Raw genomic sequence first — 25,106 nt, 5'->3', positions numbered from 1 at the left:
AGAATCTTCCAGGATTGGCTCACTCCAAGGAGTTTATTCACCCTTCGAAGCTTGATACCAACAGTTGTTGGACTACAGTAGGGATGAACTACGATGTCTAACAGGCTTTCTTACAGGTCACTGTCATTTGAATCATCAAATGCAGAGACTTGGACTGTCGGAGGACAGTGTGTGTCGTCTCTGTTTGGAAAATCATGAAACAGCAGTGAATATACTTTGCGCCTGCCCCGCTGGAGACCGAATCAGGTTTTTAGAGTTCGGCAGATCCGTACTCTCACCATCTGACCTGAAACACCAATCACCATACAAACTAATCGGCTTCGTTGAGAAGCTGGGTTTATTTGACCGAGTGTAAATAGGTGTGGGCAATAATAAACCCTTGTGAATTACGGTGGAGGGTCGAATAGACTCACTCACTTCAGACCTACCTACTTACCAACTCCTCTTCTTGCCGTCATGAATAAAGAAAAAAAAATCACTCATCAATTAGATATTGATAGAAACTTCCTGTATGGTTTACTTACAGTAGAGTAGAAATAATCGGCATCCTCGAGATTTTGCAAAGGATACAAAACTTATTGTCGCTGTGAATATAAATTTCTATGATCTGTACTTTTCAATATTACTGGAGTTTTTTCCCAAACAAACACGTGTCGAGGTGTTAAAATAACGGTTTGGTGTTGGGAAAAAACTCCAGTAATATTTATTACTACACCAAAGGTTCCAAACAGTGCATCATCTGTATTTTTGTTGGGAAACTTATTATAAGATATATTATTCTCAATTACATATTACAATTTTCGACGGTTTCCACCATTTTTATCTAGTTGTCAAAATGTAGATATACTAGGAAAGACATTTAGGAATTCGAATATACAGGTCGTTTCTTTCATCATGTGGTATCATTGCTATATTTTAAACCGTAACAGATACAAAGATATAAAATGGAAAAAATGGTAACTGTCATCGAGAACAATACAATAGTCTAAGAAAATTTACTCGAAGAAAATTTACACTCTTCTAGAGTTATATGAGGAAAACCAAAAATGTTGTTTTTCGTTTTTTTGGAATGGAATTGTTATTTCGGAGAGCATAAAAAAATGGAAAAAGAAAATGCATTCGAAATGTACTATGACAATGTGATTTTTAAATACAGGCCTGTCCAAGATTATATCACATTTGATATTTTTATAGCGTTTCATTTGAAATAACACCATCATCAGTGACAACAATCAAACAGAAAAACAATTTATTTTATCATGAACTTTTGGTGAAAATTAAACCAATACGGAAATTCAAAGTTACATGGCAATCTACAATAAATTCTCGAATTAACGACCTCTTTGTTGCATGCACATACGTTGTCAGTCCAGACAATTTCTGTGGCAATATTCTGGCATGATAGGTGTAGTACTAATACATGAATCTCTAATATTTTGTTTGAGATGGTTGATATCTGTACTTGGTGTTGAAAAAACTTTATGCTCAATGTACTCTAGACAAAAAATCTAAAGGAGTAAGATCTGGAGAATAAGCTGGCCAGTTAATTGGTACATTGGTTCCATTCCATTTTCTTGCGAATATTGCATCTGAATGTTTCCTTACTACTGCTGCATTATGGGGAGAAGCGCCGTATTGTTGAAAATATTGTATTTCATGGCGGATACTCAGTGGCAATTCATCTAAGTAGCCATCGAATTCATTGAATAGAAAATTAATATACCTACATTTCACTATAAAAATGATCATCGTATAAGAAAGGGTCCAAGGATGTTCGTTCCCAGAATTCCCAACCAAACATTTATTCCGAACCTTTTTTGGAAATTGATTTACCTATGTAAATGTTCATTTGTATTATTCCACCTATAATGGATATTTCTGTTAAAGCAACCATTGTTGGTGAATTTTGCTTCGTCCGTAGATATTATTTTTTAGAAATATTTCCAACTTCCCTATTTCTACGGCTCAACTACTTCCCAAATCGTACTCTCCTTCCGTAATCCCCTTCATAGAGGTGATGTACTTTGCGTATCCTGTAGCATTTATATTTGTTTTTCAAAATAGTTCTGGTGGATTTTACAGAAATCCCCATTTCGTGGGCAATTTCTCGTAAAGAACAATCTTGATTGGCATAATTTTTGTAACTGGCCAATCCTATATAAAAAAAGATGTTTTCACTATGTACATTTTTATGTGGTAATATTTGCTTACTCATAACATTTATAAGATTCCTCAGACTTCTAGTAACCACACATTTTTTTGTTTTCTGACTGTCAAATGAACCATAATCCCTCAAATTTATTTCTAATCGTCTAAAAATTTGGGTGTTCGGAATACGACGATTAGGGTATAGCTCAACATATATATTCCTTGCCAAAAGAGGAATTCTATTTGATTTTTCATAATTTAATAGCATATCAGTCGTTACATCATTTGAATACATCTTTGGTATCTTCGTAAACGTCTAACAGGTCTCAACAGATATCAACAGCTCATTAATTTTTCCTGCCATAGAAACCAAGCAAAGCCTACGCGTTCAAGATGGTAAATGAATTGAGATGCTATTTGATTATACCAAATTATACAACAATCGAATTTTGACCAAAAACTGATATTTTCGTCACGCCAGGATTGAGATTTTTAAAAATATTACTGATTATAATTGATTAGGGAGAAATAAGCATTGAAAGAAGAATTACGGCAATTCAAAAATTTACAAAACGAAAAAGTACGCATTTACATTATGTTAGGGTACCTATCTGTCGAATTTATTGGGTTGTCTGAATTATATTTTGAAAAAATCGAAACAATTTACAAAAGAAGTAACTACAGGACCGTAATTTAAAATTGTTGTCACTGATGATGGTAGTTATTTCAAATGAAACGCTATAAAAATATCAAATGTGATATACCCTTGGATTCTGAATTTATTGCTTTATCAATATCTGTAATAAAAAAGACAGGCCCGCATCTAAAAAAAAAGGTTGATGGTGGCCATGTTGACACGAAACGTTTTATCGAATATTTATTATTACATCATCATAGAACTCATATTGAACTCATCATGTTTTTTATTTAATATTGAAATGTTTGTTATTTCAATGATTTCATTAATGAAATTAGTGTTAGACATGATGAATATTCAACAAAAAGTTCGTTCGTTCGTCAACTTCATCATTTTCTTACGATTAGTGTTATACTTCGTAAGGTTTTTCTGAGTTTACTAATGTTATCATTACACATTTTCAACAGATTATTTAATTAGTTGAATATTCTGAAATTTTTCCAATAAAAGCACCATATTTTTAAGAGTTTTGAAAATCGTATAGTTCAGAGTAAACATTCCAAGTCTGTGGCTCATTACCAGTGAATTCCAATGTCTGAAACAGTTGACCAACCCATACAAAAGTGAAACCGTCCTTCACCTCTGTTGTCCTTCAGGTAGTGACCCAGTTCCATCCGTCGTACAAAGAGACGGCACCAAAGTGGAGGAACGCCTCATCGAAGACGAAGACGAGTTGGAACCGGCTGCTTCCGACATCCAAGAAGTGAGCGCTTTGCCACAAGGCCCGCCTTCCGCAGTCGACCTCAAGGTGGTGCACTACGATCCGGACACCGACAGCGGCCAGCAGGTGCAGCAAAAGTACGTCGAAGACGAGGCCACGCAGGTGAATCCCGTCGTTCTCAACGACAGCTCGTACAACAGGTGAGAAATTCCAGGGATGGTATAGAAAAAAACATTGCAAACATGGTATAAATAAAAGTATATGGACAACGAAAGGTGACATTGCAGTTGTTTCTTGAAATTATTTAAAATAATTGAAAGAAACAAATTCATTAGAGAGGAAAGTTTCATCTGCAATATACATATGAAGAAGTGGATTTGCAATTTTTCTTTCATTTATGTCATCACAAAGCAAATTCACTTTCATAAGAAGTTTTTCTAATATAACATAAATATAAATAACGATAAGACGTCCCTCTTGTATTTGTGTTTGATTCATGTGAATGATTTCGGAATGAAATAAATTAATCTTTGGAAGTATGAAGTTCAGCTGTTGAGTTCATCATGATTATATAACAAATTTCATCATTTCAGCATATTTGCACTTACACCGCTAAGCTATGGTTTGAAGGACTTGTTTCTGACATTTTTCTTCTTGGTGACTCTGATGACGTAAATGGGAAATGCGCCTGGATGTAGAATATTTATGACTGTATATCTCAAATTAATTTTCTCACGCTAGTCCACAGTAATGACAATAACGATTTCAAAAAACACATTAACATATACATAAACACCCAACTTTCCACTACATAGTATAAAAAAAGTCGTTTCCCGCTGTCTGTCCATATGTATGCTCAGATCTTTAAAACTACGCAATGAATTTTGATGCGGGTTCTTTAATAGACGGTGTGATTCAAGAGGAAGGTTAATATGTATATAACATGCATAATATAGTAGAGAGTAAGAGAGAGTAAGAGGTTTCTAATGTGATATAAATTAACACATTTTTTGCGCTTATATTGCAAACGCTGGCTGAACCCTACGCGACAGTTAAAACATTTTACTAAAGTATTGTAAACTTTTAAAAACTCTACAAAAAAGTCCGCGATGGAATATGTCTATTTCTTTGGAATAACCCAGAATAGGCATTTGTTATTCTCGAGAAATAATGACTTATTTACGAAGCGATTTTAAGCAATACAGCATTAATCCTAATCCAATAAGTACCTTTAATACATTGTGCGTTTAATATAGATTAATATGACACTTCACAGCAATTAATTCAAATGGATATTCTCGAAGAATTTAAAATTCAAGGACATAGCGGTTGCGGCGGTACCGGCCGGGGGAACGACAGCGCGTGCCTTCGCCTTATAGCATTGAATGATTAGCAGTAATTTCATCCGTGTGAAATCGGGGCTGGTCGCTAGTTTCTTTTACAATACACATACACTCGAAAAAACTGACCACAACACCTTAGATTTTTTGAATCACACAGAGCACAAATATGTAATATTGACTTTCTCAGTCTAGTGGGATATATTGGAAATCTGCCAAAACTAGAGTAAGAAGTGAAATGGAAGATTATGTTTACACAGATAGTTTTCAATATAGAATATTCGAAGGGTAACTAGAAGAGTACTAATCGTCTCTAGACACTTATTAGGTATTCAGTTGGGTTATCAAGGTTGCTCTCCAGACTGTAATGGCATATTTTAAGTGACTTTTAAATAGTGCGAGTTTTTTTATTGTGCTATGTGAGTATTCCATTTCAGGTTTTTATTCATTCAAACACCCAAATACTTTATTTCATTTCTTAAATCAATTGTCAGATTTTTCCCTTCAAAAGGTTTGTGAACTTAACATTGTCAATTAACGATTGTTCTGTCAAAAAGCGGATATTTTTGGCACGAAAGATCCTAATTTTTGTAACGAAATATCAGTTGTGAACTCGATGTGAACACGAACTGGAAGGTGAACAAAAATTCAGTCAAAGACGCGCGGTTTAAACAGAAGCCTGTCCACGGATTACTTTTGGTGTCAGCCATTTGGTATGCTGCTCAATTTGGTGTCACAACAGAAACAATAAACAAACATTAAAAACCTCAAGGGTATTTTCCAATGACAATCAATATTATTGCATAAGAAAGAGGCAGAACATCCAAATTCTTACAAAATCCAAATTCTCACTCATCAGTCAGTCTATGAAAAGTACAATTCCAAAATCTGAGATTTAGTCAATTATAGCTGTATTTCTGGACATAAATAACTTCAAACTTCTATCTCAAAAGCTTCATCATAGTGGATACTCCATCAAGACGAAAGATAAAAAAATTATTTCACATCCATTCCCACAATCAATGTCCGAAAGTATATCTTCATATTTGAGATATTGAATGAGGTAGCTAATGAGGATGATTCAGAAGTTATTGGGACGTTTGTCTTTGATTTGTATTTTGAGTTTTCTGAATATCCCATAAATGGCATCTTCGTAAGTAGAGTTTTCAATTTCTATGTCAAGTCAAGTTTGTTTTTTCATGACAGAATGGATCCACAACCCGGTCAAGAACCATTGATCTATGACATAGAAATAGTGCTCTCTAGTATTATATCGTGGATTTTATTGCTTTGATATTGTTTGATTACCTGATTGCAATGAAAGCTTCAGATAGGAGAAGCAAGCAATTTTTTAGTTGTTGGCTTTGCAACGAACTCTTGTTGGAACCATCGTTTATTATTAATATTCGTAATTTGAGTTTCGAATGACATATAACGTCTTCGTGAAAGAAGTCGTCATCTTCACTTCTAAGTCAGGATTATCCTTCATATGGACAGAAGGGGTCAAACATTTCATCCATGATCTTGCCTAGAGCTCTCATGATCAACGAATTGACCTACAGATGGTTCATCAATCCACAATCACCATACAAAACATTACATGTTCTCTTAGAAATACAATGATCACTGAAAATTGTATTTAGGAAAAATTGAATCTGAAATATTTTGAACGTTCACACAATATCTGTTGTATGAAGTATAATGAGTTTAATCATCATTTCACAGATACCTTCCTCTTAAAGTAAATGGTACCCAATTCCCTATCCCAGATGTACCGGAGCTCAAAGGAAAGAAAATATCCAGCGTGGTCGTACTTGCCCCAGTAACCTACGACTTTTCTTCTGACCGAAAAACTAGACAAACAACTAGAGAGCTGTCACAAAAATCAACTGATATTCAACTGATCGAAGGGATTGCTCTAAAGGATTTGTTGGCAAATCCCACACAGGAGAATTACAAGAAATTTTTAGAAAGCGAAAGGAATTCCAAGAGTGACAAACAGTCAGTAATACTGCTAGTTACAGAGTAAGTAGCCATTGTTTACTGTTTTTTCATCAAGCATGAGTATGTAAACGCATCCTCTTTAGAAGCTGTCTTTTTTTTCTACCTTCATTTCGTTCCTAAATATATTTTTATGGAATTTCCACTTCCATTGGAAAAAATTGTCAGCTGTGAAAATTTTTGTACGAACACCATGTCAAAACACACTATAAAGTGTGTGTCACATTTAGCTCCCATCAGAAGTCTGGGATGAAGGAGCTAAGTTATCAAAACATGTTTTGTACGTACCCAGTAGAAACGTATCCCATATTGAGATTCTGTCAGAAATGTACTCTTGTTGTATTGTATGGGTATATACCGAGTGATCAGAAAGTTTGATCTATTCAACCGTCCCTATTTTCAATCAACACTCATTTGTAGAGTATGTTTGTTTGTAAATGTTTGAAAATGTATTTTTTCATTATCGAATATTAACTTGGTTACCCGTTGGGTAAATAGAAATTCAAGAACAATTTTTTTGATTATTTCCAATATTATTGCAGATACTAGTACTCCCTGAAACCCATTTTTAGGTCAATACTCAGGAAAGTTATAATAATCTTTTCAAAAACTTGGATAATGAAATTTTAGATTGAAATAAATTCTAGATAATTTTATAGATCTTCAGATGATCAAACTTTTCGGGTATATGAAATTAGTAAAATTTTATAATAACAGTTTGTTCTGGAGACTCAATCTCAATAAAGTAAAGACTGTTATTGAACACAAAAAAATCTTGAAAATTAGTGAAAATCTTCGAAGAAAAATAATCTACGAAACAGTCTACATCGTCAACTAGGTTTCTATAAAATCACAACGTGAAACGAATGAAGTTTTCTTAATGAATTAATGAAAAATATCCTCCAGTTATTCAGTCAAATTACTTTTCAATAATGAAGAAAACAGTCATTTGAAATTATTTTTCCTGAGAATTCAAACTTTGTCAATAAAATATCCATGACACTCTATATAGGTCACTTTCAGCGGGAAAATCAAATATACAGTGTGTTCCATTTTAGAAAACCAAGGAAAAGATCTTTTTGAGTTACCATTCACCCAATTTCGTAAAAAAACATTTCGGTACAATTATTATTCATTATTTCAAAAATGAACTTTTCAAATGGAATCTAATTGAAAATGTCAGATAAAAAGATACATTTTTTGACGTTATTTTTAGAATAACTTCTGAAACTCTTGGTATATACCTGAACAGTTTTATGTTTTTTGAAATTACTTCTCAGATGGAATCCGAATAAAAGAGTAATAAGTGCCATCATATTTTAAAAAACCCTAACTTTGTTACGCCACACTTCTACTAGGTACGTACCTTGTATGTTGGAGAATATTCCTGAAGAGTCCAATGTATTGTTATTGTTACGTTTTTCTCCGTGGGTTCACCAATGATTAAATACACTGAAAAATAATGAAACTCAACTTTATTTCACTTCAAATGTAACAAACACTTCAACCAAAACTTCAACTTTTATTGGAATGCCTATCGCCTTATTAGATCGCTTCGCGTACCGCACTGTCACTTCCAGTTGACTATCTCGATGGGCGAGTGGCGCCTAGATGTGGCAATCGAAGGCGTCGAAACATTCCTTGGAATTCCAACAAGGCCGGTAGCATTATTCTCTCTAAATCTAGAACGGCAGCGAACATTGTACATTCGCGCGCTCTTAGCTATGTCACAATTGATTCATGGCTACCGGTGGCGGCTCTTCAGAGCATGATTTACAACAATATATACAACTGTTTTATGAAATATTTTTTGATAACTTCACTCCTTGATCTCAAATTCAAAATAGGATCTCGATGTAATACAATGTATAATACAATCGTTATTTCACTTATAATGAAACTTTTTTGAGTGAAGCAAATCTGTCATTTCATAAACATCCCCCTTATCAACCATAAAAACCTTATAATATTTTAAAGGGTACTCAAATAAGTTGAAACATCTACAGATACCTAGTTTAGTGATCCAACAATAATTTTTCTGAAAAAAGGTTGATTGGATAACAGGATCAATTGCTTTTTAAAAAAAACAATTGTTTTTTGCCGCCATTTCGAATTCAATTAAATTTTTCTTCAGGGCTCGAGAACTAGTTTCTTCATGTTAATATTACTATTTTAAAAACCATTGGACATATTTATATACATATACAAAAAATTAAAAAATATTGCAGCAACCAAATTTTCGAGACAACACCACCATGAAACATACGAAAGTTTGTTGTTTGTTTCATGTCATTTTTTTCATGTCGTTTTGTGTTGGTGTTGTCTCGAAAATTCAGTTGTTGCAATTTCTCTATTTTTTTAATGTATCTCATATGTCTAACAGTTTTTAAAATAGTAATATCAACACGAAGAAACTACTTTTCGAGCCCTGAAGAAGAATTCAATTAAAATCGAAACGTTGGCAAGAACGAATTGTTTTTTAAAGAAAAAATGTATCTTGTTACGAAACCAACCTTTCTCCAGTGAACATTTACATTTATTTGAGTAACATTTGATATTTTATTACTGCATTGAACTAGATACGAGTTTAAAATATATGAATTTTTTTTTCAGTCCTTCTGAAGGCAACATCAAAGAAAGGGAAATATTCATGTACGATGTAGTTAGTCAAAATGTCACCAAACTGAGTGGAGAACTATCTTCTGCATTTGTTGAAGCAGCTGAAGCCAATTCTGAAGATAATGTTGAAGAAACTGCCGCTTCGAATGTTATCGAAACACGAGTTTCTTTCACAGGAAAAGTTGACAGACAAGGTTATCTCGAAGAGGATTTAGAAGATTCCGCGAGTGAAATTGAAGAATCAAAGGTGACAATCAGAAAAACCTTTCTATTTTATCATTTTATTTCCAACTAAAATGGGTCAGGTCAAACAGAAAATATAAAAACAATACGCAGTTTTTATATACCTGAGGTACCTCTTCAATTATGATTACCTGAAGCATATTACCTCACTTCTCCATCAATAATAATACTTCCTCGGCTTTTTAAGAAAACAAATTCAATAATGGTGATCTATTCAAATCCAGTTGATCATTCATTAGAATGTTTGAATTTTTAAGTTTATTGATTTCCATTGCTTCCAATGATTCAGTTTCAAACCTCTATTTTCTATGTGTAAAATTTTGAACGTTTCGTTAAAGATATGATTTTTGTTCTAAAACATGATTTCCATATGTTGAACTTCTTATTTACATAGCTCCCACGATGTTCCTGGATTCGATTCCTAAATGTTCTGCCAGTTTGACCAATATATACCTTAGGACACGTTCCACCTTGAGTAACAGGAACAATTATATTGACAAAAAAAATTGTCAACTTTCCGAATTTGCTCAAATTCTTCTTTACAGTTCGAAAGCAAGTTATCAGTGTGTTTAAAAAATTGTCATTTGAAAATCACCAAATATATTAGATACATAATAAAAAATTAAAAACACTAGTTTCAGTAGACGAACACTACCACAACGAACATGTCATTTGGAAAAACGAATATGCTCCTATTACTCATTACTGTTATTAAATGGGTGGAAGATGAAGAAGTTGTACTCTCTTACCAATCAAAATTTGTCGGAGTGAATGCATTCATGAAGACAATTAAATGGAAGTTTCTCACAGTTGAACCGGACATTACCTAATAATTTTTCCAGGCGGTAGCTTGTTGCGATTTTTGCTTACATGACATCAAGAAAAAAAGGTGCCTATTACTTAGTGGTCCAAACCCCTACGAGGGGTAGATGTTACCCTTTGAATTTTAAATGGGAAGGAGGGGTCAAGTGGCACATCATTTTGATTGGCGTTCAATTCTGCATCCAATGGTACCCTGACACATTATTTACACACGTAATTAGAATTTGCCTGTTCTGTCACAGCATTCTGGAAATGACCTCTGACTTTATGCCTCCAACTGTCAACTACGAACTGCCTTATAAAGTACTGTTCCCGAGTAGGGAAGACTGGACCTTCCGGGAGATGGAAATATTATGAGCAGATAGTTGTTGGTTCACAGATGGATCAAAAACACCTTCCGGTTCTGGTGCGGCTGTTTTCAGTCGCAGACCCAGGACAGAGATATCAACCTGCCTAGGAACATATGCGATTGTATTTCAAGCAGAAATTTACGCTATTGAATTGTGTGCGGAGAGATAGGAAAAATCCAACCTCACTCCAAGGCGTTTATTCACCCTTCGAAGTTTGATACCAAACAGTTGTTGGACTACAGTAAGGATGGACTACGATGTCTAACAGGCCTTCTTTCAGGTCACTGTCATTTGAATCATCATATGCAGAGACTTGGACTGTCGGAAGACTGTGTGTGTAGTCTCTATTTGGAAAATGAAGAAACAGCAGAAACAGCACATACTTTGTGCCTGCCCCGATGGGTACCGAATCAGGTTTACAGAGTTCGGCAGAGTCGTACTCTTACTATCTGACCTGTAAGACCACTCACCATACAAACTAATCGGCTTCGTTAAGAAGCTAGGTTTATTTGGTTGAGGGTGAATAGGTGTGAGCCCCAATAAACCCTTGTGGGTTGCGGTGGAGGTTCGAATAGTCCCGCTCACTTTGAACCTAACCTAACATAACTAAACTGTATCAAAAGAGACCTACATATGTATAGCTCAGTTATTAGACTGATTTGTGACTCTCGATGAAACAACGAAAAGTTTTGTATTTTAAAATTACATGCTAAACTTAAATTAACCCTTTGAGTAACCCTGATCTTCCTAAATTAGATGGATTAATTTTTTTTCTAGATTCCCGTAATTGACCCATTACAAGACGAAGTCATGGAAACCGAGTCTTCGGAAAACCTAGAACGTTTCGTGGACATTTCTGATCATCCCTTGGAAGATTTTGCAGTTTCCAGTTCAAATTCTTTACTAAAAACCGAATATACTAAGACTGGTAATTCATAGAAAGGCCATCAAACCCAATCAGGGTGAAATCAATTTTTTTTGTAAATGTAAAGGTGAAACATTTAGATGTTTCCTGAATTTTAAAAGAACTGCAGAAAACTGTTTATCATAAGACAGTTCTCTGCAGTGATGTACCTAACAAAATTTTTGTGGGAGACTGAAGTTCAATATTTTTAATACTTCATTCACATTCAAAAATTGAATGGTAATGTCCGATATTTAATGAAAACTAATGAAAAACTTACTCATACAGTTTTCGAAATATCTAAAAACGTGTCGCGATTTTGAAAACATTTATAGAGAAAAAACTCATAATAGTAAATTTTTATTAGTTTTACCGCGAAATCACTTTTTTGAATGATGAACAATTGTTACATCAAATTTTTAGGTATTTCATTTCAATTATATTAGATACATTTTTATTACAACTACATTTGAGTTTTGTCGATTTAATTGTTTTTTCTGAAGTTAAAGTCTAACAAAATGTTGTAAACTCGAAGTTTTGGCAATTCATGTTTCCTTCAGTAGATGAGTGATAAGATTAATCACAAACAAGTGATATTTCTCTAGCTTAGAATCACACTGAAAAATGTTTTCCAAAAGTATGCTGAAAGTTCAAATGATTGCATATATATATATATATATATATATATATATATATATATATATATATATATATATATATATATATATATATATATATATATATATGTATATATATATATATATATATATATATATATATATATATATATAGATATATATATATATATATATATATATATATATATATATATATATATATATATATATATATATAGTGATTAAATATCATTTCTATTTTTTTTTTATTTTCACACAGGCAGCTAGTCTAGAACGTCTTGAGTAAAATCAACAGTTGAACACAAAATATTGAGATTAATATAATGGATTTTGTGGCTGTTGTGTTAAAATATTAATATTATGATGATAGTATTATCCAGATTGCTCGAAACTTGACCTTGTGATCTGAAACGTGTACAGTGTAAGATATTTTGTATATTTTCTTAATAAAAATATATTTATGCTTTGACATATTCATGAGGCTTATTTCATTTCCATTTCTATTTTCAATCTGTTGACCTTATTCTAAGATTAATTCATCTGATTTCATAATAAATTGGGCAATCTATATGATATCCTAACAGCATAATCTATTGAGATCCCAAGAAAAAAAGCACGGTTGAAAAATAGTCATTGATTAAGTGAGCATTTATGAAAGATGGAACTGGAACTTCTTCAGCACTTCTGCTTCGAGGATTGCTTTCTATCTCTTCAATCGTCGCAAAACGCCGTCCTATCATGGGTCTCTTTATTTTTAGAAACAGGAAAAAGTCACAAGAAGGCAAATCTGGTGAATATGGTAGCTGAGGCATGATTACGGTGTCGCTTTTGGCAAATAATTACGAACAAGCAATCACGAGTGAGCAGATGCATTACCGTGATGCAAAAGCCATGAATTATTTTTCCACAATACCGGACGTTTTCTTTGTATTGCTTCTCGCAAGCGGTGCATAACTTCAAGTTACTCCTCATTGACCATACGACCATGTGGAATTGACCACGGTAATCGAAAAAAATAGTAAGCGCAAAACCTTGATATCTGATCGAACTTCGCGTGCTGTTTTTGATCTTAGCTCTCCTGGGCTTTTCCATCTGGGACTATTGGACTTCGGGTGTTTCGATGTCATGATTAGTCACTAGATATGACCCTTTCAAGCAAATCTGTATCGCCGTTGACGTCATTCAACAACTCCTGAGCAATGCTCATGCGACGGTGTTTTTGTCAAAATTCAGCAATTTTGGAACGAACTATGCCGCCACAGGCTTAATAAGATATGCCGACATCCTCAGCAACTTCTCTCATAGTGATTCGACGATTATCCATAACAATTTTTTTCACTTCCTCAATATTTTCATTGGTTAATATGCTGGGGCTTACAAAGTGAGCATCGTCATTCACATCTTCTCGACCATCTATGAAAGGTTGTACCACTTGTAAACATTTTTCTGACTCACAGTACAGTCACCGTATGCCATTGTCAATATTTCAAGTGTTTTTGAGCTCTTGATTTTATTTTTTACACGAAATTGGAGGCAATTTTTTTATCAAATTTTTTTTCGATAGCAGAAAATCCCCGAACACGCAAAATCCTTTTGACAAGTATGCCTCCCACCAACAAACTGAACATGCTAAACAGCTGAAACTAATAAAATGAGATGATTGCAACTATGATATTTATGTAATTAAGTATTAGAAAATGAACTCAACAGGTTGTAGGACATGATTGACAAAACACATTAAGTTTGACAGAATTTCTTGTTCTGACCATTAGGAGGCATACAAGTTTAACTTGTATGCCTCCCACCAACAAACTGAACATACTAAACAGCTGATTCTGTGGACATATGTTCGAGAAGAGTGTACCAAGATAAAAATAATCGATAATCGAATGTACGTGTCCGGCGAAATTTGAACATTCACCTCATTTTTTTAACAGTCCACGTACAATCCCTTACACACAGTGTTGTTTCAGCTCGAAACAAAATGTAACAGATCAAAAAGTAAGATTTGACAGAAAATTTTGAATTTTGACTGAGTCGCACTCTCAGAGTAATAATAAAACATTGACTTGCCATGCCTGTACGGTGCCTATACCAAAACAATACATGTGTTCTGAAACGGTACCGTACTATTCTTTTCTGTACAACTTATGGGTAAGGGGGGTGGCGGGTAATAAGAGATTATGGAGAGTTTGTTTACATTTGGAGTAAGTGGAACCATAATCGAAAATTAGCATGCGCTGTATACGCCAATTACGGGGCTCAAAACGAATTGACATTCGACATCAAACAAATTGTTTGATCTGTGGCATAAAACCTTAACATTGTTGCAAATTGATTTTCGGGCAATGTCTGGCTGTAGACATCGCATGTTTAAATTCCATTACATTTTAAAACCAAGTAATTTTGTATTTAAACAATATCTGGAACAATTTTTGAGTAAAACTTATCCTAATGGATTTTATATTAAACAGTAATAATGAGAAAGGATGATGATATATTGTATATGGAAGATTCAATCTGTTTGAAGAATACCATTAGATGAGATTTGATGATTTCTTGTTTTGTGATTATCCATACAAATTAAATAAGAGTAAATTTCACTTAGGTGATTTAAATCAGTTTTTTTATTCATGGAGTTTTGTGAGTGTGCTATATGTACCATTTCTAGGAAAAGCCTCTTGGTAGTGTTTTTTTCGGTTGATAAAATTTTAATTGAATTATAATCCATACAGTGTCCTTGTTTAGAGACATGTTCACTCAAAGCACATCTTTCCGGGTGTAACCTACTGTCACTTTTGTGTGCTGTGATCCGATCTTTTAATAATCTAGATGTCTGTCCTATATATTCTTTGTCACAGTTTCTACATGGTATACAGTAAACGACATCCGAACAGTTGTTCAGATGTAGTTTAAATATTGAAAATAAAAAAATCTAATTCGAGATATTTATTCACTGAATGAAATATTCCTGAATATTGTCATGAATATTGTCATGATATTTATTCACTGAATGAAATATTCCTGAATATTGTCATGTTACAAATATTAGAAATGTATTCAAATTAGGATGTTCCTACTCCCAAAAAAATGTATACTGAAAAATATACTAAAATAACAACTCTCTGAATTCATCAGCGCTAATTGAAAAATAATAAATATATCATTTCATTCAAGAAGGAAAAATGTATAACATCAAGAAATGAGCGAGATATAGGTTTCTCACTTCAAAAAATAAACCCACAAATAAAGTATTTTAAATGAGTGGTATGATGGGTTCTTCTATGAATTTCACTTACTCAAAGTTATCCAAACTTTGCTCACCACAAGAGTTTTCCTGCTATTTGTCCAACATTTAACCTTCATTATCACTATTTGAAAGTGGCACACTGAAATTGGAATAAAAATCATAAAGATATTTTTCTCATAGGTTCCTCATAAACATTTACAACTTTTTATGACTTGGAGAGCAACTTGCATTCCCTAGTTGAAAAGTACTCATTACGTTTTCAATTTCTTGGCGCACCGTCTTGTACCAGGTACCACTCCGTTTCCTTTTGGGCATATTGATACTATCTTGAAAAAGAGTGATAAAAATTATGAAAACAAATGATACAAAAGAATGTGTCATTCACTTACTTTTCTCTACTGAAGATACACAACTAAAATCACTCTAGTTTAAACATGTCAAATCAACAAATACCACACACGAACTCTCCTCGGGCCTGAAATGAGGTATTGTAGGTAAAGCATCGTGGCTTCATTATGTCATTTACTTACTTTTCTTAAAGACTGAATATGTAACTCTACTGTTTGAAGATGCAAAAGCAAACTATTCGCTGTGCTGCAAATTGGACAGCCTCAAACTATAAATGGTACACTAAACATGAGAGAATTATACTTTGATAATGACACCATACACCATACATTACACACGCAAACCTGCCATGTCAACCGCCATGTTAAATATCAAATGTCGATTTCAACGTAAAGCTGACAAGCGATGTCTGTCGCGTGCTACACTTCAATTGACCAATAAGAAACGTCCAATAGTTCACTTCCCAATTTCTCTGTTGCCAGGATTTGTCGCTTTGTAATTGAATAATTTCAATTACAAAAAGACAAATAGGATGAGAATTAACCGATACATTGATGCATTGGTTCATTTATTGGCCCAGTCGAATTTTTTTGTCGTTTCCAACAGTCAGAATCTTCGCGTTAAGTTAACAAAGTTAGGTTATGCATTCGATTAAAATCTTCAAATATTTTTCTTTTAATAATATTGAATTATTTGAATACGTTATCATAAGATAATTCAAAATTCAAGTAATAATTATAATACAATATTCCAAAATATACCGTGGGGATATATTCTAAGAATATACCATATGGTATATTCGATCGACAATATTAGTAGAGGGGAAAAGACGGGTCTGGACCTCCTCCCAAGGGTATGCCCCCCCAGATACACACCACTGACTGTGACCTTGATTCGTTTTTTTATTCTCTGCCTATGAGTTGACCTTGAGTTGTGTGTAACATGATGAGGTGAAACCCCTTTTTTACTCTCCGCCCATGAGTGGCATTGAGATGTGTGTGATGTCATGACCGTGAACCGCTTTTTACTGTACAGCTATGATTTGGCCTTGCATGGTCACATGACCTTGGAAATTTCCTAAGCGATTTCGAGCTACGAACACGTCATATGACCTTGGGAGAAAATTCTGATCGATATTGACCTCGGAACACGTCATATGACCTTAAACACAAAGTGTGGATAGACAACCGGCTTTGCCCTTGATACATGAGCTCAAATATAAAGAAGATGTAACCTTGAACCCCTTCCCTCCTGATAATTTTTCTATAAGTATGGAGTTTCATACTTTCACATTCAGTTCATATAATCTCAAGTGTTCGAATAGGTGATTAGTATTTGTTGAGTTTCAAGGTGATAACGAGAAGTAACTAGCAATCCAAGTAGTGAGTGTTGACATCGTCATAGAGGTGAACATATTTTTTATATTCTTAAACTGTAATTTTCACTATTTTTTTTGAAATGGATAATTTGAAATTTGACATTGAAAAGATTAATTTTGCAATTAATCAACAAAATGAAGTTTTAGAGCAGAGATCCATAACATCATTGATTGTCGATAAGGGTTATAAAATTGAAAAAATGACTATGCTTTCTACACGATATGGTAAATCCATCCAAGTAGTTTTATTGGATGAGGAAAGTAATACTTCCTTCAAATCGTGGCTACCAAAACGTGTCACAGAGCAATTCACAGAGGACATTATTCGTGAAGTGAATTCAACCAAATCTAAATTCATTTTTACATATATGGGTCAAAGTTCTCAGGATTATCCTGGTGCCAAGACCCGCTCATTGGTAAAATTTGATATTTTAGATTGATGGTGTTGATTGTGTCTTTATTCTCTTTGTAAATAGTGAAAATATGGTTTATTTATATGAAATATGTATCAACTCTCTCGCTTCAATCATGGTCAAATTTCAAGTGAGTGTTTTTTTTCCATTCACAATATATCTCCCAAACTAATGAATGTGATTTGTATTTTTTCAGAGCTGTTCATTCTGCAAATATGTGGATGCAATATTCAGCACAAGAGTGGCCGGAAGCTGTGGATTTGGATTCTGCCATAAGAAAAATGGCTTGGGAAATGGCTGATCTGAGTTTTGACGCTCTACATTCATCAAATTATGATTTAAGTGTATGTTATGATGCTGAGGAGGTGCGAAAACTTTTGGAGCTTAGTGAAAAGTATGAACTTGGTGTGGCATTGTGTCATAAATATTCGTATGGAAGCAGGAATTTGGATGACTTCTGTAAGCTAATAATTGAAGCAGACTTGAAACATTTTCTTTACGATATATGCACATACCTGCCGCAGAATATTATAGAGAAATATCAATTGGAACCGCGAAGTCCTAACCCACAACTGGAAGAATCATTAACTGATGGTGATGTAAATAATTGAAATCTGTTGTATATGGTATGAATAAAATAATGTTGCATATTTGCCTATATCTAGTGAATAAAAGACAAAAAATAATTATTGATTGTTTTATTATTTATCGAATATTTCATGATGAATTACATGTCAATCTTATTATAATCCAGTCTGAACAGAGCCGTTAAGAGCATTATATGATAAAACAGCATCGTGGAGGATGAGTGCATATACTTTGGTGTTTGCTGGAAACTTCACCTTGCGTGTTTCAAATTCTATTTTGATGTCGACAGTGGATGACTTCATAGCATCGGGTTGATGGGAGCAGTCGATGATGAATAGTGGATTGTTGCGAAAGCTGCCAATATCCATCATCGGCTCACTCATAATTTTATCGTAGTAGCTGCGTTGGAAGTTTTCATATGCATAGTAGGCTGATGAGTCTAACTTCTTATCGAAATCCAGATTCCAACGCTCATATGGATATACTTCAGAGTTCAGAGATAGTCGAATATTATTAATATTCACATGTGAGAATTTAGTTACATCTTTTGATATATTTTCGGATTGATTAGTATTTTGAAAGCCGATAATGATATATCGTGGTCTTTCGAGACTGTTGGTTGTCTTCACAGCCCATATATCTGAGGATGTATCACGAAGTGTGGGTAATTCATAAAGGTCCCACATACGATAAGCCACCTTCACTTTAGCATTATTAGAATTTTTATTGATGCGATTCAATAGTTTCAATTTTTGGCGATCTTCCGGCACAATGTGTCTGATTCTCCATTCTATTTTATTGATTTCTAAATCTGCATCAACTTCTCCTATGAATGAATTTTTGAAAGAGCGTGCTATAATCAAAATGAGCTCCTGCTTCACATTCAATATCCCTTTATTGTAATCTTCAGCAAAACCCATGAGATACTTCAAGGGTAATTTGCCGCTGAATACATTGCTGACGGAATCCAATATATCTTGTTTATTCACATCAAGACCCCATCCTATCGGTAGTAGTGAATTTGCTTGTGTTTGTCCGAATGATATCATCGTTTTCATTGTTGTAGTTATACCAGGTTTTCGAACAACGACCACTTGTTCACCCCCCATTTCATAGCGAATTTCATCGAAGAGAAAAGCGAGGGCGTTATTGGATAGGTAGCACTGCTTCGTGGTATCAGATGGTGTGAACTTCCCCTCGATATAAATGTAACTGTCTGCTATATCCAGTATAAGATCTTGAAAATTGATTGGAATTCTTATTTCATCTGAATTTTTGTAATATGGTGAACCATACGGCTTATATGTATGCTCATGATGGCTAATGAGGGAATGGTCGAACATTGGCTCTTCGAATACCTCCAATTTATCACTTGTGGTGATGGTAGCCATGTTATTACTATTTTTTATATCGCACCTTCAAACCAATGGATTTGAGAAAGTTCACGCTACTAGCACTTATTCTATATCTTGACCGTTTGGCTAACATATGTGGAATGAATCGACTTTTAGATTTCCCCTCCTTTAAATGCACATGACTATACTCTCCACCAAATGCATTACGTTGATTCATCAGCTGCCGCTGCTGCAATCGATGACTATTAAAGCACAATCCCATTTTTTTTACAATACTTGTAGAGTTTATATCTTCATCAAATATTATCATCTGCACAGCGCTGGGAAGTAATAAATACTGAGTTACTATTTTATCAGTTTCAGCTTTATATTGATTTTTTCACAGATGATCATCGCTCACCATCGTTTTTGGTCAATTGTTTGGATACTTATCGAGGGTTGTTTTTTCAAATCAGATTGCATCGATTTGATATCCTTTTCCATATGCTCACAATTTCTCACAGTTTCTACTAACTTCAGTCCAAGCGCAATGAGATCTTTTCTAACAGATGAGGAATGTGTTTCTACTCTATCTAATCTCAAATTAATTTTATCAATGTCAGAATCTATTTCTCCTCTAATCTTTGAGATGTAAAAACCAACATAATCACGATTAACACAATCCGTACTCTCTTCAGGTTGTGCTATATTTTTCAAACGTTTATTTTCCATATCGAAGTTTCCATCGGAAGTCAATTTGAAACCGGCTCCAGGTGGTCCTCGCAAAACAGTATTTGAAACAGCCTTACTTCTGCGACCAAACTTATCGATGCTTCCTCCACTCATTTTTGTGATACACTTATGACGGTCGTTGATGTTGTGATTCAACATATGAGAAATGATGATTGTTATAGCTTTATCAATTCCAATTTAACTATTATTTTTTCACCATTGAAATTGATCAGCTTACCATTATCATCCAATATGCGTAGAGTGATATTGTCGAGATACTGACGACCCCCAGGTTGGATTGGCATATATATAATATTTTGTGGCTCTTTGGTGAGTTTGTAACCGGGCTCTACATCAATATCAAATTCAAAGATGCTATGGATTTCATCACCATTTGAATATGCTCCAGCTGTAACATTACAATCCACACGAATTATTCTTACCTTATTGATATTCACAGGCAATGTTGATTCGTGTGTTTCACCACAACCGAACACATTATTATCAAACCCCAGAAGTTCAGCAATGGTGTTTTCATGTTTGAGATTGATGAAATATTTGGAGCGCATTTCGCATTTCAGAGTGTTGTTGTTTGCATGTAGGAGAAATACTTCGTTGATATTTTCTTCATCCCCATTTTCTAGTTTCACTTCTTTGGATTTGATGAATCTTTGAATCACCTTATTGATTTCATCAATTTCATAAGCCCCAGGTGGAATTTTTATAATAGTGGGGGGTGAGTTTATTGTCTGCGAATAGCCGATAACATTATTCTTAGCATCTACATTAAATATGGAGTTGTAAGAGTAGAAACCATGTAATCCCAGACCATAATTACTGGTGGCATCCAATTCGATGGGAGGGTAGAAGTTGGCGCTCAACTCGCTAGAGTATCCCGACAATGAAAACGTACGTGACATGACTGATGAATTTTCACTGATTCAAGTCTTTTTATTGCTGACAGCAGAAATTGTGGAGTAATCGTTGCTTTTTCGGCGATCTATCCATATCACTATGTGTGACTACATTCACATCATTCACTTTACAATAACAACAGAAAATTTTTCTTGTAGGTGGACCATCATTCACATCAGAAATACAGCTGCTGCCGCCGCTGGAATCATTGTAATGCTCTTGGCAGTACTGATACTTCATCACATCAATATCATTTTGTAGGTTTTGTGGTAACTTATCCCATACAGATGCAATTTCATGTGATGCACACCCAATCAACACCTCTTTCGGCATATCAGCGAGTTGTTCTTTACTCATTTTTCGTAAAGTGCGTGCTCTGGAATATGCGATCAATGAATGACTCATCCTCTTGATACTCTTTCTGTCCTGTGCTGGTGTTATTTCCATGATTTGTTCTGGAGAAACTTCAAACACAAATGACCACACCATACTGTGTTGAATTGTTGTTTACGCTCATAGTTATAAGTAATAGTATTGATAGAATTTGATCCCTTATAGAAATAGTAAATCAATTCTTTGGGAGGGGGTAAATCACCAAAACTATCAAAATATTTCACAGAAGTGCCGCTTTTTCTGTATGCTACCCAATGTGTTCCTCGGCCATGTCGACTATCCAGATTTACTATAGCAGATTCATATCGGCGTGGTCCTGATTTTGGTAAATCATCACGCATATATACCCCCCGAAAATATGGAATCATCATTTTCTTAGCGTGATAGATGAGGTCGATGTTGGAGAGAGCTCTTTGAGGTAGCAAATCTATGAGTTTTTTGGATTTTGAGGTTTCAGATATAGTCCTAATCCTTTACGGTAAGGTTTCAAGTAGATACCACTCCCTTGTTTACCTAAAGCAATTGCCTCCATGTGTTTATTATGTCGATTTGTTTCACTCAACTGCTCCCTACTCGCTCTGGCTGCTTGAACTGCTTTCGTTATGCCAGCTGTAGCACCAGCTAAACTTCCTAACGCTGATAAACCAGCAAAAATTGGAATGAGTGGTAGTATTCCACCAATTTTAGGAATTGGTATGATTCGAGGTGTGCGAATTCTCTTTTTGCCACCTGCATCTCGCGTATATTTGCGTGCAGCTTTTAATGCAATTTCAGTTGCTTTTTTAGAATTTTTGACAATAAATTCACTTCCTCCCGCTTTGTGTAAAACATCGCGCACTTTCTTAACGATTCCAGATCCAAAAGCTATTAACTTAGAATCTTTTAATTTTTTTGTAGCTTTTTTTTTCTTGATAGGACGTTTTTTTTGTATGCGCGACGGCTTGGATGGTGACTTGCAACCCATACCAAATCGACGTTTTCCCTTCATTATATTTGTAATTAGCCAAGCGGCTCCTTTCTCTCCAATAGAAGCGTCTTTTGCCTTGAATCGATTCCAAGAACTTTCAGCAAGTTCCTGATCCGCTATGTGTCTAGCTACAAGATTGTTGGGATTATGTGAATATGCAATATCGTGTTTTTTGCATGCAACATCCAGTTGATTGACACCTGGATCACCTCTCACCAATCTTTTCTGCAATTTGGTGCCGGGACCGCAATACTGATAGCCAGGTAAGTGTAATTCGAATGGTAGATTATTAATGAGTGAATTTACCAATCCTCTACCAACTTTATTCGAATGCAATTTAGTAGATCTGCATCGGTTCATAACCCCCATTTAAATAAAGAAATCGATATGGAACCCTGCTTATATAGTCTCCAACTGTCATACAATGCGCATACTACAGCAAAAGCAACAATTTTCCATCGATAATTTCGATGAAAAAGTGGGTTGTGGATCGGGAAGTGGTGTCAAACAGCGTCATGGATCTTTACTTCCACTATCCATTCGCGGACTGATTATTGGACCTTCTAATTGTGGCAAAACAAATGTTATGATTTCTCTGCTGACTCATCCTCTAGGATTACGATTTGCAAATGTTTATCTGTATTCAAAATCTCTTTATCAACCTAAATATGAGTATTTACGTGAAGTGCTAACTCCAATTAGAGGATTGGGATTTTACACTTTTGCCAATAACGCAGGTGAAATAGTAGAACCGTCAGATGCCAAAGCGGATTCGATATTCATTTTTGATGATGTTATGTGTGAGAAACAGGATGTTATACGATCATATTTCAGTATGGGTCGTCATAAAAATGTGGATTGTTTCTATCTAGCCCAAACATATTCACGAGTCCCAAAACAATTGATTCGAGATAATGCAAATTTTATTGTGCTGTTCAAACAAGATGATATGAATCTCAATCATATTTTTTCCGACCATGTGTCACCAGATGTTACATTCAAGCAATTTCAAGATATGTGTGCGAGATGTTGGAAAGATAAATATGGATTTTTAGTAATTGATAAGGATCGAGAAGTGCTAGATGGACGTTATCGAAAAGGATTTGACGCTTTCATATATCCTTGACGTTCTTGAAATAATTGATTCATTCAAGTGCTGGATAGTGTAGACAACACTTCATTGTACTCATTTTCGGAGTGAAAACAATATGGAGGGGAAAAATGATGACGAAATATGTTTAAAAAGAAAATTAATTGAAGCAACGGATGCCGTTCGAAAGAAATTCAATTATATCAAGAATAGTCGCCAAGGTGATCAATCAACACTCGAGAGAATCTACGAGCCAATAATAACACCATTGAAAGCAATATCTGCCAATACTGGAGGATTATCTCAAATGAATGGAGTTATACAGAAAACAGATAGTGGTACACCATTCACCGCTAAAACTATAATTAAAAGTGAGTTGAAACCAAAATTTGAAGGTGCTTTTTCGAAGGCTCATCAATCTTCTCAATTGTCAACTTCAAATTCAGAATCACCAAATGCACTTGATAATGGTGATGAAGTACAAATGCATATACAAAAGTTACTATCAGGAAATCCCTCATACGATACAGTCTTTGGAGTACACATGAACACTGATACGGGAAATTTACAAATGGGTGTAGCTGATGTGGAATTTATCGATGAGAAAATTGTGTTCAAGAAAAATGGTAAAACTATTGCCACATATCAGGGCACACCAAAATTATATAAATTGATATTCATGAAAGTACCATCGGGAAATATTCCCTCTTCCGATATGAGCACTTATGGTGATATACTCAAATTAACAAAGGCGGCATATAAATATAATGAAAGAAAACAGGGTCTACTATCGAATAATTGGAAGAAATATCGTGAAATAATTCTACCACTATTATCCAATGGAAACCCTCTGCCAAACTCTAGTAGAGAAGGTGCTGGCATGATCAAACCGCCAACCCAAAAAAAATATATCAGAAATAAGCATATAGATTATGTATATTGGAATAAACTCGAAGAATTGATTGATCGCCTTCGATTACTTTGGAGTTCACGAATGGCTGGTCATACCGGCCACGATAATGAAATATTGTCCATAATTGAGGAATTACGTGAAGAAGGATTAGTCTATTAATCACAAAGTCATAAACACAGAATCAGTTTGTGAAACTGACTCATCACTAAATGATTTGAGGAATGTGGAAATGTGAATTAGCGTTATAACTGAATTGATTGGTACTTTTACTGAGCGAGTTGATGAATTTGATCAGTCAGTAATTAAACCTGCACTTGAACAGTAGAGAAGTGAATCCTTAACATAATAATCTTGAGTAATAT

At 34.5% G+C, this 25,106-nt stretch overlaps 2 protein-coding genes and 1 long non-coding RNA gene across 4 annotated transcripts in view; 2 read left to right on the top strand and 1 right to left on the bottom strand.

Annotated features, from left to right (window-relative positions):
• LOC111504688 (uncharacterized) overlaps positions 1–12,366 on the top strand; it is a 49,418-nt gene extending 37,052 nt beyond the window's left edge. For both annotated transcript variants that reach the window (XM_074180735.1, XM_074180734.1), the window contains 4 exons: positions 3,442–3,706; positions 6,572–6,871; positions 9,461–9,713; positions 11,659–12,366. In XM_074180735.1, the coding sequence (XP_074036836.1) occupies positions 3,442–3,706; positions 6,572–6,871; positions 9,461–9,713; positions 11,659–11,820 (980 nt within the window). In that variant the 3' untranslated portion in view covers positions 11,821–12,366. The remainder of the gene's footprint in view (positions 1–3,441; positions 3,707–6,571; positions 6,872–9,460; positions 9,714–11,658) is intronic.
• A 3,198-nt stretch (positions 12,367–15,564) lies between these two features.
• On the bottom strand, positions 15,565–16,372 carry LOC141484955 (uncharacterized). Its single transcript, XR_012466899.1, has 3 exons — positions 16,204–16,372; positions 16,063–16,148; positions 15,565–15,999 (listed from the first exon to the last, which is right to left on the bottom strand). It is a non-coding gene; the product is annotated as an uncharacterized lncRNA (long non-coding RNA).
• Positions 16,373–16,839: 467 nt separating this feature from the next.
• LOC141484973 (uncharacterized) lies at positions 16,840–18,501 on the top strand. The gene is made up of 2 exons (XM_074180733.1): positions 16,840–17,942; positions 18,009–18,501. Exons 1-2 carry the CDS (start codon positions 17,896–17,898, stop codon positions 18,421–18,423), a joined length of 462 nt encoding a protein of 153 aa, XP_074036834.1. The 5' UTR covers positions 16,840–17,895; the 3' UTR covers positions 18,424–18,501.
• The last annotated feature ends 6,605 nt before the right edge of the window (positions 18,502–25,106 follow it).

This window comes from Leptinotarsa decemlineata, unplaced genomic scaffold (genome assembly GCF_025532065.1).
Source record: "Leptinotarsa decemlineata unplaced genomic scaffold, Ldec_3_MD MMD2_tig00026299_RagTag_RagTag, whole genome shotgun sequence".
NCBI classification, from domain to species: Eukaryota; Metazoa; Arthropoda; class Insecta; order Coleoptera; family Chrysomelidae; genus Leptinotarsa; species Leptinotarsa decemlineata.
Note: the sequence above shows the minus strand (reverse complement) of the source record. Positions and strands in the feature narration are given on the sequence as shown.

Bases quoted from the DNA above. Each gene is read 5' to 3' on its own strand.
- LOC141484973 (XM_074180733.1), top strand. From the start codon at position 17,896: ATGAAATATGTATCAACTCTCTCGCTTCAATCATGGTCAAATTTCAA. The intron at 17,943-18,008 runs GTGAGTGTTTTT...GTATTTTTTCAG, and splicing joins CAATCATGGTCAAATTTCAA to AGCTGTTCATTCTGCAAATA.